Source organism: Uloborus diversus, chromosome 2 (assembly GCF_026930045.1).
Source record: "Uloborus diversus isolate 005 chromosome 2, Udiv.v.3.1, whole genome shotgun sequence".
Taxonomy (NCBI): Eukaryota; Metazoa; Arthropoda; class Arachnida; order Araneae; family Uloboridae; genus Uloborus; species Uloborus diversus.
The window spans coordinates 69,945,249-69,964,321 of NC_072732.1; the positions used below are offsets into that span (position 1 = coordinate 69,945,249).

Below are 19,073 nucleotides of genomic sequence, written 5' to 3' on the forward strand. Positions count from 1 at the left end.
CGACCTATTTTTCTTTCCAATTTACACGATCTTATAAAGCAAAAATATGTTAAATGCACAAAATATAAATATCTAAACACAAAATCTGAACTTTTTACAAGTTATATATTTAATTTCTTATTTAGACAATTTATTGCAACATTATAAAGGAACAAATTAGTATTTGGAAATAAAACATAATATTGCATTATCTTACTTTCCAAGAAATTGTGTACTTCATTATTCATGAATGCTCGTAAAGTACCTCAAAACAACTTAATACCCACAAACACCCAACATGAACAACAATAGCTTAGGCATGAAATTATGATTTAGTGTTGAACTTAGCATTTTGAATATATGCAATAGTTTGCTCAAGATGAAACCATCACGTCTTTCTACACTACAAACAGATTCTGAAGCCTCTGTTACTAATCTGTGCACTGCACATCATCTCTACAGAATGATCGCATTTTCGAGATACTAGCCAAGCATCTTAACAACGATCATGGACAATGTAGTTCAACGTAATACATTTTTTATTCATTCAGAGATAAAAGAAGACATATTCAAGATCTGGCCTACCGCAGAATTTTGTCAATAAGAGACCAGCGAAGTGAACAGTCAAATATACACCAGTTAGACAGTTTAAAATTTTCAAGTTAAACTTTAACTGTCGAGATTGCACTGAACCTATAAACTGGTAAATCGAAATACATGAACCTCCACTAGCAAAAAAAGTAACCACGTCAACCATTATTTTTTTTTAAAGCAATTACTTCAAGATGACATTAATTTGGAGGAACCAGTTTGCATTTCGAACATCCAAAAATGCACATATGAAGCCACATGACAGAACGCTGCGTCATATAGGTAACAGTAGTGGCGGATCTAACAGTAAGCGGACTACGCGGCCACGTGGGGCCCCGAAGTTGGGCTTGAATCTAAAGCAAGAGTACATTGGTTTTATATGTTAACAACTATAGCTAAACGAACAAGTTTTTTTACAACGGGGGGTTGATATACAAATAAATGTTAAAGGATATGTACAAAAATGGATTGCTATTTGCACTTTGGAAGATTAATTTGATCATTTTATTATGATTCTCAAAAAAAAAAAGATGATATCTTTAAAACAACACCCGAAAATCCAGACACATTAGGTCTCTCTTGTTATCACATTTATCAAGCAGCTAAGGAAATATTTTGTACATTTCCGAACATGGAAACATCGTTGAAAACTTTTCTAACAATTCCATTAAGGAATGCATCTGGAGAACAATTTGTTTTCACTTTTTAAAAGAGCAAAATATTATTTATGAAATAAAATGGGAGAAAAAGGACTGAAAAACTTAAGCTATTTTATACGTAGAGCAGGAGATGTTAAACCGCATCGATACTAAAAAAATAGTTCATGATTTTGCTACCAATAAAACATGACGAAAATTCATATAAGGTACTTAAATGAAAATTATTCTAATGAAAATTATTGTGTAACGATATTGCTTTTAATTTTTGTTAAAATTTTTTTAATTATTTTATTGGAAATCCTATTTTTTACTAAAGTTTGGAGGGCCCCTAAATTATTACCACTTAGAGCCCCCACTTCCCTTGATCCGCCTCTGGGAAACAGAGGCTTTAGAAGCTGTTTGTGGTGAAGAAAGACGTGAAGGTTTTACCTTGGGCAAACTAGAGTATTGATCAAAAATGCCAAGTTCGACAAAATCAAAATTTCATGCATAAGCAATTGTTGTTCATGATGGGTGTTTGTTAAATTGTTTTAAGGTACTTTACTTACATATATTCCTGAATAATGAAGTATTTAATTTCTTGGAAAGTGAGATAATGCAATATTATGTTTTTATTTCCAAAATACTAGTTTTATTCTTTTATATTGTTACAATAAATTATCTAAATAAGAAATTAAATATATAATTTGTAAAAAAAAAAGTTTAGATTTTGCATTTAAATATTTATATTTTGTGCATTTACCCTATTTTTGCTTCGTAAATCGGAAAGAAAAATAAGTCGATTTTTGGTTATTTTTGCTGATTTTAAAAAATTTAAAGAAATTACTTTATTGAAGTGAAACTTTGATACATTAATGTTACCAAGAGTTAACATTTACTCCCTCAAACATTTTAAAAATAATATGTTTTTATTTTTTTTTAAATTAAAAAAAAAAATCGATTTTTTTTTTAAATTTTTGGACATTTTTGGGGTGATTTCGGAGCCTAAAGATAATAACCTAGGAGGCTAAAATTTTAGGGGTGATCTGTTGATTTTGGAAGGCAACTTTTGAGACCCCAGTCGTTTCGAAATTCGAAATTTTTTTTTTTTTTTCACTCCAACTTAGCGTCCATCATCATCGCGAATGAAAGATAATGTCCCTCGTGTGCGAGATTTGGTGAACAAAGACCGCCGAATGAGTGTTTGTTTGATGTCAGAACAATTAAATTTGCCGAAAACAGACGTTCATCGAACTTTTATGAAATACTTGGCTTTGCGCGGAACTTTTGTCAAAAATCATGTTCAATCGTTCCCATTGTCGACTCCTATCTGATCCGGACCGGGTTTTCAACGGTGCCACAGACCCCCTATAGTCCCGACAGACTTCTTCTTGATCTCAAAGGTGAAAAGGGAGATGAATGAAAAGCATCTGGAGACCCTGAACAACATGCAAAAGACCACTACGAGGTGCCTTAACAGCATTCCTTAAAGCGACTTCCAGAGGACCTTCGATGCATGTAAAACACAAGTGCAAAGGTGTATAGATGCAGGAGGAGACTATCTTGAAGTGTATTAAGTTTAATTACCTGTTAATCAATAACAATATTTTTTTTAAAGGGGACAAACCTTGAATCTATTATTCAGTAAATTACCGTCCATTAGCCAGGGCTAAAGCAGAAATACGTGAAATACACCGCCAGCTCAGTCATTTCCAGCCGAGGATTGCAGTTTCGTGCTTATTAGCACTCATCAGTCCGGCATAGGAAAGTGACTGAGCTGGAGTTTGTTTCGCACTCTTGGCTTCCTTAAGAGGTTTTCCATCTCCAGCTCAGTCACTTTCCTATGCCAGGGCTGATGAGTGCTAATAAGCACAAAACTGCAGTCCTCGGCTGGAAATGACTGAGCTGGCGGTGCATTTCACGCATTTCTGCTTTAGCCCTGGCTAATGGGCGGTAATTTACTGAATATACCTTGCCTCGCGTTCAATCTTCGAGTTGAACCAAACCATTGCTTCGGTCACTCGTCTGGTCTGCTAATTCTATATTAGCTACCAGTTTGTTTCGCACTCTTGGTTTCCTTAAGAAGTTTTCCATCTCCAGCTCAGTCACTTTCCTATGCCGGGCTGATGAGTGCTAATAAGCACGAAACTGCAGTCCTCGGCTGGAAAAGACTGAGCTGGCGGTGTATTTCACCTGTATCTATTAGTCTCATTCGCTTTTGGGTAAATCAAATTTTCTTCAAAAAATAGTTTGAAATATTATTTTTTTTTTGAATAAAAGCAGAAGTGTCAATTGTTGCCCGTTGAAATGAGAATTACGGTGAAAAAATGCCAGATTACACATTGTGGAACTAAATTCAAGCCACGCGGAATTAAAACAAAGTTTCTTTTTTCTTTTGTCCGAACTCAGATCGGACATTCCTAAACTTAGTTGGGGCGTCACAGAGAAGGGGTAAAACTGTATTTTTAAAAATCCTAAGTTTAGGACTTGATGTGTACCATTTTCGTGAAAATGAACAGGATACAAAACAGATATCGGAAAATTGAAAAAATCTCGAAAGCTGGAGAATATAAAAGTCAAAACATGAAACATTTTTATTCCAAGTAACATATAGTATACAGTACGCTAACTTGCGGTTTTACATACACATTAAAGCAACTTCGTAACTCCATTTACAAAACACGAACGGATATTTTAATCATCTGGATTCATGAAATATGAATTAAAAACCAAATTATAGGCAGCAATGAATATTCATGTTTTTGATACATCCGTCAACATTTAAAAGACAAATGTATCAGATGCCTCATTACAATAATTATTTGAACACGACATACTTCAGAAAAAGCTTTTGTTAAACGAAATTAAGAGTTTAATATATTTATTCCCAAATGAATATTTATCACTATGCATAAAAGTTAACACTAGCTGTCATCTTTTCCCCAGGAAATTGCATTCTGGGGAAACTTGAGAAAGAGAGAAGGTAACAGAGACTTCCAAAGCATAATTTTAGCCATCACCTTTGGCTCTGAGCATTCTGGTCTGTATGCTAATCGTGTTTTAACAAAGCAAGTCACGAGTTGAAAGTTTAAAAAAAATCTCTAAATTCACGTGCGTCATAGAAAATTAAATTTAACCGTTTCGCCAAAGTAAATCCAGAAAAAAATCCTAACAGAAAGTTTACTAGAGAAGTAAGTTTACATATGTATGTTTGAAACTGACAACTTGAACTGAAAATAAAATTATGTGCATACTTCTTCGACGCAGAAAAATGGAAAAAAGAAAAAAATCCAGAAACATACTTCTTTGACTTATTCGTTAAAACAATTAGACGAACTAATAAATTTAGAACTAGTAATTAACTTCAAAATAATTTAAGGGGGAAATGTAGTACTTAGTACATTTCTTGGAAACTTCGTTTCGTACTTGTTACTGGAAAAAAATTGAGTATTTTCGAATACTTTAACAGTTCTAAAACTTCTTATTTATAATTGAAGCCAAGAAATGGTGAAACAAATCTTGAATTTCTACTGTAAAAAGTACTGACATCCGTTGTGCCAGTGCTTCTTACCGTAAAATCCCATATTACTGTAACAAGGAATGCATGCGAACAGCAGGACTTGAACCTAGATCTCTTTATTTTGCGACAAAATGCTTAGATCCATAAATTACGTTGTACACCAATGGACTTTGCAATCATTTTCTTTTTCCAGTACAATTTACTGTAACTTTTTATATGTTCTGTAAACTCTCTATTTTACGATAAAATTTACCTTAAGTGTTCCCTGATTTTTTTACAGTGAAGCTTCTGAAGTATGACATGATGCACAACACATATCATTAAAAATGTTATCCACAATTATAAATTTAAATAGGGAGTTCGATTAAAAATGGTTAAATACTAAAATGTACTCCAAACACATAAACTATTATGAAGATCAATACGTAAATCTTGCTGAATGTTCATTTACCTGTAAACGATTTACATCGCAAAAACACGTTTTTACCTTGCATATATTCTTACACAAAGTCATGTATCGATTGGGGAGACATTTTAGTAAGTACCCTTGCTTAAAAGTTATGCGATGCGAATTCGTCAACCCTCATCTGAAAGAAAATTAATTTAGAACAAATAAATAAGTAATTAAATATTCATGTATAGCATTATTATCATTTTATGTTTGAATTAAGTTTACATTTCAAATTGTAGCACATAAATGAAATATTTTGAATGGATTTTCACTCTGATTCACTCTTGTTCTGCATTTAAAAAAAAAAATCTACATATTGAGTTTAAGACAAACTTGGATATGAAGAATACATATTAATCAACTTGTTACGGAGAAATTCAAAAAATTTCACTTCAGATAGTCATAAATTAAACGAACTATGTATCATATAAATTATGGAAGAGTATACATCAGAGTCAATTCTTTAGCAAAAGTAAGAAATAAGTGATTAAGCATACAGATTTTTACTGATGAGTATTCACCTGTAATCTCTTAGCAAACGACAATAATGACGCTTGAGGAATTTTTAAACACATAGTAAAGTACAAGTTATCGATTTTATTTTTCTTATGGTACATAATACGGTGAAACCTGTGTAAGTTGACCACTTGCGGTGCAGTACTTTGGTGGTCAACTTAGACAGGTGGTCAACTTATAAAGGGTGTAATGATTTTTTTTTTGTCATTTCTTGCACCATGTATTCTTTTTTTTGATTGATTGACACTTACTCTTTCTGTTCAATTCACTTTCATTGTTTAGCATTACTTTAAAACAATAATTTAAAATGTTATTCAAATATTTTTAAAGATTATTTTCCGGGAATGACGCATAATGTGTCATGGAAATTTAAAATTTCAGTAAATTGATCAAAAAAAATTATGAAAAGTTACTCATTTGATATTAATAGTTCCTAAAAATTCATAGCTTTTCAAAAATTACAAATTTTTTATACATTTATAACCCCATGATGATCTACTTTTCAACAAAATAACTCCTTATTGAAGTTGGCGCACTTATCAGACACTAGTTTTAGAAATTCCACATGTGTCAGCTATTTTTCTCTGGCTTTCTCCCTTTTCAATTAATTTTAATATTTCATATCTTTTATCAATCTCAAGTTCAACTAACTTTCTTTTTGAAGCCATTTTATGTAAAACTATAACACAAAGAGCAACAAGTTGGAAACTCATAGTTCAAAAAAGCTGTTGAAAATGAAAATGTCGTATCTCTTAATCCCTTGCACCAGAAATACTGCAATGCAAGTAACTTTACTCTTTAGTACAATTCCATTGTTGTCACAAAATATTGCAACTGGAAAAAAATACTTTGTACTTCTCTATAGGGTTCTTAGTAGTTTTCCCATGTGGTTAAGCTCAAAAGGAGGTTTAGTTATGCTGCTGTGCCATTTAGTTAGTAAAATTCTGGTCTGGTATCAGAAATATTCTTGGAAAGCTTTAAAAAATATGAAATAAAATAATTTGCTAAGTAAAATTTTAAAAATAAACCAAGTGGTCAACTTACAAAGGGTTTTTTACAATACTCCAAACCAAATTTGGTGTTCATTAGTGGTCAAGATAGACAGGTGGTCAAGATAGAGAGGTGGTCAAGTTACACAGGTTTTCCTTCATTATATAACATAGGACTAATTCCGTTCCTGACAAAAGCGGTCAACATAGACAGGTGGTCAACTTATAAAGGTGGTCAACTTTACAGGTTTTACTGTATGAGGAAAAAAATCAAGTACATGTGTTTTTAAGTTGCAAACATCTTGGGTACTCCTTTCCTAAAGATATTTCCTTTGTAAATATTTGGCTTGTGAAAGATTTTTAAGACTCTTGACAAAAGGGATTTATTTCACAGTACATATCCAACGTGTATTGATGCTCTCCTCCCAAAAAAAAAAGTCTTTCAAAGAATTTGTGTCATCAAATCTGTACCTCAGAGGCATGAGGACTTAAGTAGAAATCTTTCGACTTTATGTTTATTAGTGCACTGTATGAAGAAGCGTCACATGCATCGAGCTATGTTAACGTAATTCTTGAAGAAAAAAAATCTTTTTCATTTTTTTTACCAAGATCACGCATTCCATCCTTTGCCATGCACAAAAAAAAAAAGTTTATCCTCTCTCCTGTAAAATTATCATAATGTGACTTACGTTCCTCTGGCTCTGAGGTACAGAAATGTGCAAAAAAAAGGATCGGTATTAAATGAAAATGTATCGTGTATATAAAACACATAAATTCAAACAAATTATTTTCCAGTTTTAAAACTGAAAGGTAGCAATCAAAACGTTGACAGCAAGTGTTTTAAGCTATTTTATTTTAAATAAATTTAAAAAAAGAATAATATTCTTCATTTTTTTTCCTGTTTCAGTTGTTTAACATCAAATTTAAAATACTAAATCAAAATATCACAAATCACCGAGATAAGAAAATGCACAATTTAGCTATCATTTTGAAAAAGCATAATTTTTACTGAAAAATATATTACACAAAATTTTAAATCTGTTTCGAAGCATGAAAAATTGAAGCATATTATCACGAAAACATACTAACTAATACTCTGAATACAGTATTAGAAATATTTTTTAAGTATATATGTCCCCTTCTACACTTGAAATCTTAAAGAATATTTTACGCTGAAAGAAATAGTCGAAATACAACTGGGATTCAGTTTCGAAAATACAGAAATGTTTTTCAAGAAAGATTATGCAGGTTGACCTTAATGAAAACAAGTGATATTCATGTTTTCGTCAGTCGTTACAAGGAGTGGAATGCTCAATTATTTTACTAATTTATTAAAATTACTGCTGAAAATTACGCCAATTTAGCTTCCATAGTAATTTATACTATAATACATAATTCTTCGTGTTCTCCAATATTTTTCTTAAAAATAAAACCGTCGCCACTTCAAGGTTAGTAAAAAACCAAATTTTATTACCACACATAAGCAGCTGCATAATATAATATGTTACAGAACACATATTGCTGAATTCAGCACATAGTTGAGACACATTAACTATAACTACATTTTCAAAAGAAACACTTAGTTTATACTGAGAAAAGAATGTATCTCTCTTATATATTATGAACCAGATAGGTTGCCCATCAAGTAATACTTAATTGATTCTAAAAAGTAAGCAGGCATTTACATATATATTACAGTATCATTGTGTCATATTCGCACAAGCTTATATGACTCCAAACTACATACTTAAACTTTTGTGCCATGATGAGGCTTGTTGTTTTAACTATTATGATGTTTTTTTGTAGTGTCAAAAATACCAGGAAGTCGAAGTATTTCGTTTATTTTCTCAAGCAGAAATGAGTCCACGTAATTTAAAATGTCATTTCTGTACATTTCAAAAACATTCTTTGTGAGTTTTGGCAACATCTTCTGCACGGTTTTTGAGAAGTCGCCTCCTCCTAGGAAGTTGTCCAGAGTTATACCCAGGTCGTTCCATCTTAGATCCAGATTCAGATTTTTGAGCTGTAAATTGTTGTTTACAGAAATGAACTTTCCTTCAATAACAATGTCGATTTCTGTCACATTAATGCTGAAATTTCCATTTCCCCACAAAGGTAATATTTTTGCAACGGTTCCTTGTACATTATAGACGCCAAAGGAGGGTATTCCGAAAACGAGAACTTCGACATGGAAAGACATATCTGTATCAGCCTGAATGTTTTCAATAGCGAATTTGGATAATTCGTCAACCCTCATCTGAAATAAAATTAATTAAGAATAAATAAATAAATAATTAAATATTCATGTATAGCATATTATCATTTTTTATATTTTGTGGTAGAGGTCTCAATGATATGTATTTTCACCAGCAAAACTAAAGACGAAATGTAAAGTAGCTATATTTCGTCTACGTGTCCATTTTTGTCCCTCCAAGTTTTTCTGGTGTGACACAAGGTGCCGCCACCTGTGAGATTTTTTTTTTTTTGGTTGCAGTTAAGAACACTATTTATTTTTCGAAGTTTCTTTAGTTAAAACCGCTGCGTTGCCGCTTGGGAGCATTTCATCTCATTGCAGAAAACTTGATTGATCGTTATACTAATTGTAAATGTTCTTTTTAAATCATTAAAATGTGTTTATTTAGTTGTATATGGTACATTCGTTTAGGCTAAACTGTAAACTTAATGATCTGAGCGAAGTTCACCTCACGTGGAACAGGTAGCCACTATTTTAGCGAATATCATATTCTTGTTTTCGTAGCCTATACCGAAACGTTGGTGCTGAGTATCCTGTGAACCAAAAACGTTTTTTTAAAGACTAAGATGGAGGCACGTTGCTCATTTGGAGGCTTTAAAAACCAATCTTAAATTGTTTAAGATATTTTTTAATGCACAAAATCCAAGATGCTTTTCAATGTTTAATCCGTATTTATTATTACCAAATTTTTAAACCCATTCTTACCTCTTTCAAAAGGTGTGTTGGAGGAGAGACATAAATAGGGCATAAATTTTAAATTCTGGTAAAATGGCGTTCATTAAAACTTTTTTTAACGAAAAACTTATTGCGTTCAATGTATTTAACCTTTAATACCTATATATATATATATATATATATATATATATATATATATATATATATATATATATATATATATATATATATATATATATATATATATATATATATATATATATATATTTATTTATTTATTTATTTATTTATATTATCATAACGTATGACAATCAGAGACCAAAAAGCTTAAGGGGACGAAATATGGCTACTTAACCTTCCATAACATATATAAATCAGTTGCAAAAGTGAATCAATAAATACATTTGTTTTTTGCAACTTATATTCTGCTAAACTGTCTCTTATATATATGCATCCTCTTCAAACTATGTGTTATCAAAAATAAATATGTAGATTTTTAAGTTATAGAATAGTGATGAAAATATTTTAGAAAGTAAAGTAGTTTGTTTTAAGATAATATAAAAACACAATTTACTCGCCCATTTTTTTTTCTTTTGAAAATTACAGATAAAATATGCATACATTGCATTTTATCAACTTAAAAAAAACGTAGATTTTCTTTTTTGCAATAATAATACACACTTCAAGCTCAGTTTTAAATATCTACTTTATTGAATAGGAGCTGTGCCTGTTACTGAAAAATCCACTTTTGTCAACTCGTGCTTTTAACAAAAAAATAATAGCTTGTACTGTTTTATTAATTTTAATTTAAATAAAATATTATTAAATTATCTAAGTTTAAAATAAGTTTTACAAAGTCAACATTCTTTTATTAACAAGTATTTGAAGTCCAGAAAGATTGAATAATTTCTGCAGTAGACACAATTTATTAAAGTTGTAAATATGCACACTGATTATCATTAGTAATTGGCATAAATGGCTTTTAGGTTTTAATGGCTTTAAAATTCAACTTCGACCTCAAAGGAAAGAAAAAATGCATACCGGTATATGAATGATAGGTGCACTTATTTTTTATCAAAATCTGAGAATATGGGTTACATGACTGGGTGAATTGACATGGGAAAACCCACTCCTTATCGCTTATAATTTTCAAAAAATGTCACTTTAAAACTATATACTTACTTCCAGGAGTTTAAGATTCACAGCAGCCATTTCTTCATTGAAGTTGAAGTTGATATCAGTTTCATGCAAAGGGTCTAGGACTGGCAGGCCAATTTCTGGAAGCCCTTTAGACATAATAGCCCGAAAGTTTTCGATAGATTCTCGTAAGAATTTTTCGAAGTCTGGGTCATTATTAATACCTACGAAAAGAAGACATTTACTTTGAGTTTTGAATAAATAGGTATTAATATTAATACCAAAGTTATTTTATTATAATAATACTTATTGGATATACGTACATTTGAAATATTAATCTCCCATCAACATCATGATTATTAAAATTACTAAATTTAAAAAAAATTGAATTATTATAATCGAAAGTATATTTTTGATACTTTCTTTACTATCTGCTCGAGATGCTAATATCTGCAATACAAATGGCCAAAGATTATTTTAAATTATAAACATATTTTTTTATGATACAGTCCAAATGCGTTGATGTTTACTTTTATTTAAATGCTAATCTATCGTAGTAGCCGGGGTATTATGTTTTTTTTTTTTATTATTATTTTTGTTATTATTGCATTATGGATACGTATTCGTTAACATCAGCCAATGTTTTTAAACCAGCCGTATACTCTGTGTCATAAGGTGGTCACCGCATGATAATCCAAACTTGTTTTTGTAAAAGGAAGGGAATGATGGGGGGGAAATGTATTGTTCCAGACGTTTAGAGCATATGATTCATCTTTGATTATGAGCCTTTCTTCGGATCATTTTGCCTTAGTGGTAAATTTCTTGATTATCAACAGAAATGTCGGCGAATTAAAGTTCAGGGAGACATTGTCCTCTTTGAACTCAGCCACAACCATTACACACCTCTCAAACGCCCCAGATTTAAATATTTCATGCAATGCAATTTTTGAAACAATTCTTGAACACCGACACTTGTCCCCGTTTTCAGAACCATTGGAAATACTTTTTGGGACACTTCTTAAAACACCACCCCCCATCTCAAAGCCGTTTGTTTTTGCAGGCATTCATGGCGCCAAATAATGTTAATAAAGTGTATCTTGATAACTATTATTTTCATATAGAATAATTATGTTTACTGGCAGTTAAAGACAGGTGTTAAAATTATTTTGCATGTCACAAAAATAATAATCAATAAATAAATATATGTAGATAAAATGTTATTCGTTTGTTAAACGAATAGTTACATACTAAAAAAATCCTCTTTTCTTTCATCATTTATTTATTTGTTTGTTTGTTTGTTTGTCAAACAATCAAGATGACACTACTTCCTTAATGATGATGCCTAAAACAGGGCTCTACAACACCAGTTTTTCTTATCACTGTTCCTTCTTCACACTCAGGGTTCAGATGTTGAACAGAATACGAAACATTTTAAATATTAAGGCTATCCTTCATCCCAACCCTCTACTATGACAATGTCTGCTTAAATTTTGCCAAGTTTTAGTTTAACAAATATCCTGAAAAGAGCACATTTGGTGAATACTTTTTTTAAAGCAGAACATATAATTTGGAGCACATTTCAGAAAAATCAATTTATAATACAGCCCAAATTAAATCACATTTTAGTACTCATTTAAGCAACCAGAGAATTTTTTCCAAGTTAAAATGTTATGGAAATGTACAATATGTAACTAATCACTGTATTTAATTATATCATCTTTATTTGGTTTTCTAATTTTCCCATTGCTACTGTGTCCATTTTGTAATAAATTGTAAAATTACTACTCCTATATGATGTATGCCCCTTAGCTATAGATCATTGTCATAGTATATGACTGTCAACTGAGAGGAAGTGGAGAAGTACCTGACTCACAATAGGGAACACTCGCATTGTATTATACTGTCACAGTAATCAGCGGTTAACTCATTTCATACTGCAGCGTTTAAACGTTTTGTATTAAGATTCATTAAAGGATAAAATTACCAAAAGTATGTTTAGTTTTTCAAGATGTTGAGAAGCAGAAACTCGACTACTATTTTTCAATTTAGAAAATAGCTTTAAGTTTCCTTATTTTTTTAGATCAAAGGTCACTGATGATTTCTCGCTAATAGTTAAAAACTTTCGAAAATACTATTTATAGGCAGTCAAATCATTGATTCATGAAACAAGGTCATTTTTTCTTATTTGCAATACATTTGTTGTTGACAATATTTCCGTTATACATTCATATTCCCTCTTATTCAAAAAGTAAGCAAAACTCGATAATAATTTACATTATTCGTCATTTTTCATTACTTAAATTTTAAATGGATGTCTCAGTTGGAAAATCGATTAACTCCACTCTTAAAAAAAATCCTCACTTCTGCTTTAATGGTGTTTAATCAATGCTTAGAATGTGAATTTATATTAAAGTATTGGTTCAGTACATTTTTGATCCTGCGATGGTAGAAAATGTAACACGAGGGCCCATTCACTCTAGTGGATACGACTATCTTCTTCATCACTTTTCTCAACTATTTGTTTTATGGAGTTAATCGATTTGGCAAGTGAAGCATCTAAATAAGAATTACTTATTACACCCTTACCAACTTGATACGGCCTAATTGCCATTCCGTGAACAAGAGGTATGATTAATAATATGACTGCATTAAGAAATTTCATTTTGCTCTTGTTTAAACCTGTAAGAAGAAGGTAAACATGATACAAACTATTTAAAACATATAAGTCATTTCTGTATTACATCATAACGACGTCATAAAGTCATCAGTACGAAATTTTTTAACATTTTAAAATTGTGACACGTAACTTTTACAAATTATTGAACTTCATTTTTGAAAAAGAGAGTTTTATCGCTAAAAAAGGCTTGCTGAACTTGTTGATGTGTTTATCAGTGTTATTGAATATGTCAAAAAATAAAAATAAAAAAGGATGTTGTTTAAGACAACTCAGATTGTGTTGCATTAAGCATAATAACTAAACAAAATAATATCTTATGAGAACAATCTCGGAATAAAAAAGTATTTTGAAAAATATTTTTTCAAAACATTTTATTCCGCATCAAAATATAGATAACCAAGAATCTATTGAACTATGCTTATTAAGAAAAGGAAAAATATGGTTGCATAAACAAAACGTTTACAATTAAAGTATCTTAAAGGATTCAATGCAATAGAACGATCAGGTTTTTTATGTAAAAAAGCAAACATTTTTTTTTTTTTTTTTTTGGAGTGCGATTAAACATTAACCAGTTTCAGTGTAAAATAGCATTATTTTAGGTCCGAAAGACACGTTTTTATAACTTTGATTGATTTTTACAGTAAAATTGGAGTGTGTTTTCATTGATGCAACCTTGTTTTTAATTTCTTTATTTAAATGTATAAAAAAAGAATTCAACTTTTAAATCCCGTAAGCATATTAAAATTAGATTCAGCTCTAGAAGTTTTATCTTAAATGTTATCAGGATTTGTTTCCGTTCTAACTACAGGATCATGAGCAAGTTAACTATTCATTAAAATCTAACACCAGACATTTGCCCTTCCCGTTAACAGGACTAAATATAAAACATCCATCGTTACATTTATTATAAAAAAAAAATGATCGTTTAAATACAACAATGAAATTGTATCATCCCCTAAGAGCAAAAAATAGTTATGATGCCCGTACTTTATCAGGAATCAATTCGTTAAAGTAAAATACAAAAGCTTTAGTTAGATGAGAGAAATCTAAAAGAAAAATCTAACTAAAGATGTTTTTTCTCTGTGATATTGTTGATACATTTTAGGAATAACTGAGAAAAACGACTTTAAGTTTAGACGAAATTATTTATATTTAATGTAAATAATAATGTTTTTACATTACCTAAACTTTCCGGGGAGTAAAAAACGCATAAACATTGTCTCCAATGCAATGATATGGGAAAATGTGCTCTCAAATAATGGTAAGATTGTATAGTTACCAGTGTGATGACAGCAGCTCCTGATAAACAGCTTTCATTTTAAACTTTAGCCAAAGTTATTTAAGGTTTCACTAAAGTGCACTTTAAGTAATTAAACAAATTACTTTTTCAGTCTACAGAGCTGAAATGAAATTTTATTTATGAAGTTCGTGAAAAAATTCAACGCACTTTACAGTGCATAATAATATAGTTGCATTGACCCCAAAGCAACTTATATTTTGATTGCAGCTGAAGCAAGGGGAAACTGTTATTTATAACATGTTAATTTAAATTTTAGCATTCCTTGATTTGATTTTAATTAGACTTGTTTTTACATCTTGATTTTTAACATCTAGAGTCGTGAACAATATGAGTTTTATTTTTTCTAATATTATTTGTCAGTTTGTACTTTATCATTGCGTTTAATGTTAAGAAACCAAATTAAACGTGTTTTTATGATTTTTTGTTTAGAACTGGATAATTAATCTGAAAAAAAAGCAGTTAAATGATTAATTTACAAATTAAAATCAAAGTAAGCTCCCAAACATCATTTATGATAACTCAATTAAACGTTGAAAACCTTTAGAAAATCGTTTTCTTAATTACTATGTACAACGCGAAATTTGTAGATTCCGAAGTTTGCTTAAAATCCGTGGAGTGATGCCGAACTGAAAATAAGCTAAGTTTTGTATTTTCTGTCATTAAAAATTACAAGACATAATTAGATTAAAACTAAGGAATAATTACCTGCGTATACCTGAGAAACCAATTCTTCCTTTGATTATTAAAATCACTAAAATCGCCGGAACATAAAATGCATGAAATGATCGAAACATTTTATACTAGCAGAAAAACCTTATCTTTTCGACAAAAAGATATGCTCACCAGAAATTAATGGAAATGAAACTGAAAGAGAAATTATCATGCTACTTCATTATCAATAGTACTGAACACACAAATGATGTTATCTTTATAAAGTTTAATAATAAAGTTCAAGTGCAACAGTTTTTTCCCGCTTTCAGCGACAAATCAACGGGTTACTTTGTTTGAAAAACAAAGCGAAACGTCTTATCTTCCTTGTTCATATCACTCTTATGGTCGTTGAGCCGGCCAATCCAATGTAGTGTCATTTTGTTCCTCTTGATACGGAAGTTGAAAGGACGTCTCTTCAAATAACATTTGTATCTTTAAAATCAATGTATTGCTTTCTTATTTACGGTTCTTAGTAATTGATTTTGAGAAAAGATAAATATCATTTTCTGATCTTACTCGTTAATAACCTCCATGAATATTCATAAATCAACAAGAGGTTCCGTCCAGAACTAACCGAGCCTACTTCTTCGTACACTGCGGTGGGCAGGTAAACGGCAGTATATGCAGAAATGTGTTTTCGAGGCATTTGAAGAAATGTGTATCGGAACAAATATTAACTATAGGGACATGTTTAAATTAGAATTTAAAAAAAATAATAATAATAATAATAATAATAATAATAATAATAATAATAATAATAATAATATATATATATATATATATATATATATGCTTTAAAGAATCTAAGAAGATGCTTACTTAAATAAAAAGTTTAAAAGCCAAAAATAGAATACATCAGTTAAAACTTAAGAATAAAAATTAAAACAAATCACATCAACAATTATTATTTCATAGTATTAGGGAGCTCTGCCCCCTGCTCGCTAACGCTCACCATACCCCGAAGATTGCTTCGCTATTTTATTTGATTCGCAAAGATTTAAATCGTCATTAAAAAAAAAAACAGATTAAAATCACAATACTAGCTCCCTTTGGATCGAAAAGCATCCCTTCTCCTGGGTTTCAAAATAACTTGAACCAACTTGCAGAGCCGTAAGGGCTAAAGGGCTTCTGAGCATTGCAGAACAGCAGTTTTGTACGTTGGAAAAGTGGCATAAAATTCGTAGTCGCTAGTAATATATTTTGCTCTTTAGCTCGGAGAGAGATTATTCTAACTTGATTTTTAATGACTGGTATTTTTTTCTTTGGAGATAGAAGCTGAGTTTTTCGACCATAGGTCGAGTTAGATCTGGAGTAAAAGAATCCGCTCTTTCCAGTGGAGTCAAAAAGAAAGCTGTGGGACGATTCCGTCGCTTTTTAGTGAAAGATTTAATGAAGAAAGTAGTGCTAAATTTTAGCTAACACTTAAAAAATGTCGAGCTAAAAACGCAAATAACTCCTGCTGTATTTAAGTTAAAGCATGGAAACAAATTGGGTAGAACGCGGAAAATTCAACCCTTTGTATATAATATCAATATGTGCAAGGAATTTTTCACCTCTTTAACAGGCAATAATAGCCAATTTACAAGACATTCGAGCGTAAAATATTTATTACATAAAATATAATTCTAATTTAAAAAAAAACAGGTGCACACCCCAGGGGCTCGAAGTAATTTTGTACAAAATTTCAAGGCTGTAGGTGGTATGAGGTCTCCTGGACGCAGGCTCACCTCTGTCTTCCTTCCAAAAGTTCTTTGAAATCTTAGTTTTATCTATATACATAAATGGCTACTTCTGTATGTAGGGATGTCCGGGATGTCCACTTCAAAACTACTGGACAGATTTTAACTATTTCACCACAGATAGCACCATTATCAGGAAGAAACATAAGCTATAATTTATTTCTAAAAAACTTAGTTTAAAAAAGGTATGATGGAAAACCTATTTACTTCCATGTAATTTCCCCATTAAATGATTAAACATAAAACATATTCTTACAAAACGTCGTCGCCTTACAACAGCAATATTAATAGTAATCATAACGTATATTTATTTTTATTAATAGTAATTTTGAATCAAGGCTTCTCTGTAGCAAGTATGACCTTTGGTTGCTTTCTTAGGATTTTTATCCTCATCTATATACATAAATGGCTAGTTCTGTGCATAAGGATGCCCGAGGTAATTTTCAAAAGTACTTGACAGATTTTTCACCACAGACCATTTTTTCACCACAGATAGATACATTAACAGAAAGTAACACAGGCTATAAATTATTTCTGAAAATCTTAGTTTCAAAAAGTTATGATGGAAAATTAAATTTCATGTAATTTCTCCATTAAATGATTAAATTCAAAACCCATTGTTACAAAAATTCGTTGCATCACAACTTACAATATCAATATTAATCGTAATCATATTGAAAATTTTGAATTTAGGCTTCTCCGGAGCAAACATGAGTTTAAAGTCATTTAAACATTTGGAAACTAATTTTTCCTTACTTAGAGAAACATAGTAGAAAGCTTTTTTTTCTCTTCTTTTTGTGTGTGTGTACTATTTAATCAAATAAAGCGCACGGTTTTTTTAGTGGTCTTTGTTTTTGTTAGTTCATATTTTGGAAATTCTTCAAATTTTTATATGCTTAACTGTCGTGCTTTCCTTTCTAACTGAATACTATTTCGTTCTTTTACTTATTGCTATTTTACTTTTATGTGAAAGGAAGAAACTTGATTTTTAATCACGTCTTTCAGTTAACACAGAAAACGAATGAAAATAGCGATTGTTTCTCACAATTATCACTGACCCAGGCAATGCCGGGTATTTTGCTACTTTACTATAAAAAGAAAACCAGGGCACTGGAGTCAGATTTAAACTGATTCTAGGGTAAAGCAGTTGGAGTCGGGATTTAAAGGTTTTAAATTCAGAGACTCGGAGTCGGAGTCGTTCATTTTCTCTTAAATCCAGAACTATGCCAGTGATTGCAGGGTCGGAGTCGTACTGATTTTGAGATAAAGGAGTCGGAATCAGGATTTAAAGACTTTAGAATTCCAAGAGCATCAGACGGTCGTTTTCACTCCGAGGTTGAATTTCTGCTAACTTTGAGAAGTTCATAGTCGGATTCGTGGAGTCCGTTTTGTTTTAGTACAGCGGAATACGAGTCAACGGTCCTGAAATTCTAGAGCAGTCGAAGTCAGGAGTTGAAACTTTCCCTTCGACTCCATAACCCTAGTAAAAACATGTGCGCTTTGAATGCATTTCTTTTTAATCACTGACGTTTATCTCTGACTTACGTAAATGTTAAGTTTACGAGATATGATATTTCGATTTTCATTATAACATTTTTTCTATCTCTTGAAACCAAAAATTAAGAATGTATTCATATTCTGCACGATTTTCTCAATTTTGAGAGAGCTCGCGAACTAATGGCGTAGGCGCTAGATAAATTTTGAAATCGGTTTCTAAAATATCTATGTCAACGAGAAAACATTTGCTGCATAGATATTTATTGCAAATGTGAACCATATCTTAGTACTAAATGAAAAATGTTCAAACAAGCAGAAAGTTCAGTCAGTTCTCTCGCGACTTTATGTTTGTGTGGTGAGCTTTTTGCACTGATGAGGCTCTATTGCAATCTTGAAATA

General features: G+C 31.0%; 1 protein-coding gene across 2 annotated transcripts; it reads right to left on the bottom strand.

Annotated features, from left to right (window-relative positions):
- Nucleotides 1–8,140: 8,140 nt before the first annotated feature.
- On the bottom strand, nucleotides 8,141–15,555 carry LOC129217129 (uncharacterized). 2 transcript variants are annotated; one of them, XM_054851386.1, is made up of 4 exons: nucleotides 15,433–15,555; nucleotides 13,337–13,429; nucleotides 10,796–10,974; nucleotides 8,141–8,941 (listed from the first exon to the last, which is right to left on the bottom strand). In XM_054851386.1, exons 2-4 carry the CDS (start codon nucleotides 13,410–13,412, stop codon nucleotides 8,465–8,467), a joined length of 732 nt encoding a protein of 243 aa, XP_054707361.1. In that variant the 5' UTR covers nucleotides 13,413–13,429; nucleotides 15,433–15,555; the 3' UTR covers nucleotides 8,141–8,464. The 2 variants fall into 2 exon arrangements, with proteins under 2 accessions (XP_054707361.1, XP_054707362.1); XM_054851387.1 differs by having other exon boundaries at nucleotides 15,443–15,482.
- Between the last annotated feature and the right edge of the window lie 3,518 nt (nucleotides 15,556–19,073).

Bases quoted from the DNA above. Each gene is read 5' to 3' on its own strand.
- LOC129217129 (XM_054851386.1), bottom strand. From the start codon at position 13,412: ATGAAATTTCTTAATGCAGTCATATTATTAATCATACCTCTTGTTCAC. The intron at 10,975-13,336 runs GTAAGGGTGTAA...TTCTTTTCGTAG, and splicing joins AATTAGGCCGTATCAAGTTG to GTATTAATAATGACCCAGAC. The intron at 8,942-10,795 runs GTAAGTATATAG...ATTTTATTTCAG, and splicing joins TGAATCTTAAACTCCTGGAA to ATGAGGGTTGACGAATTATC.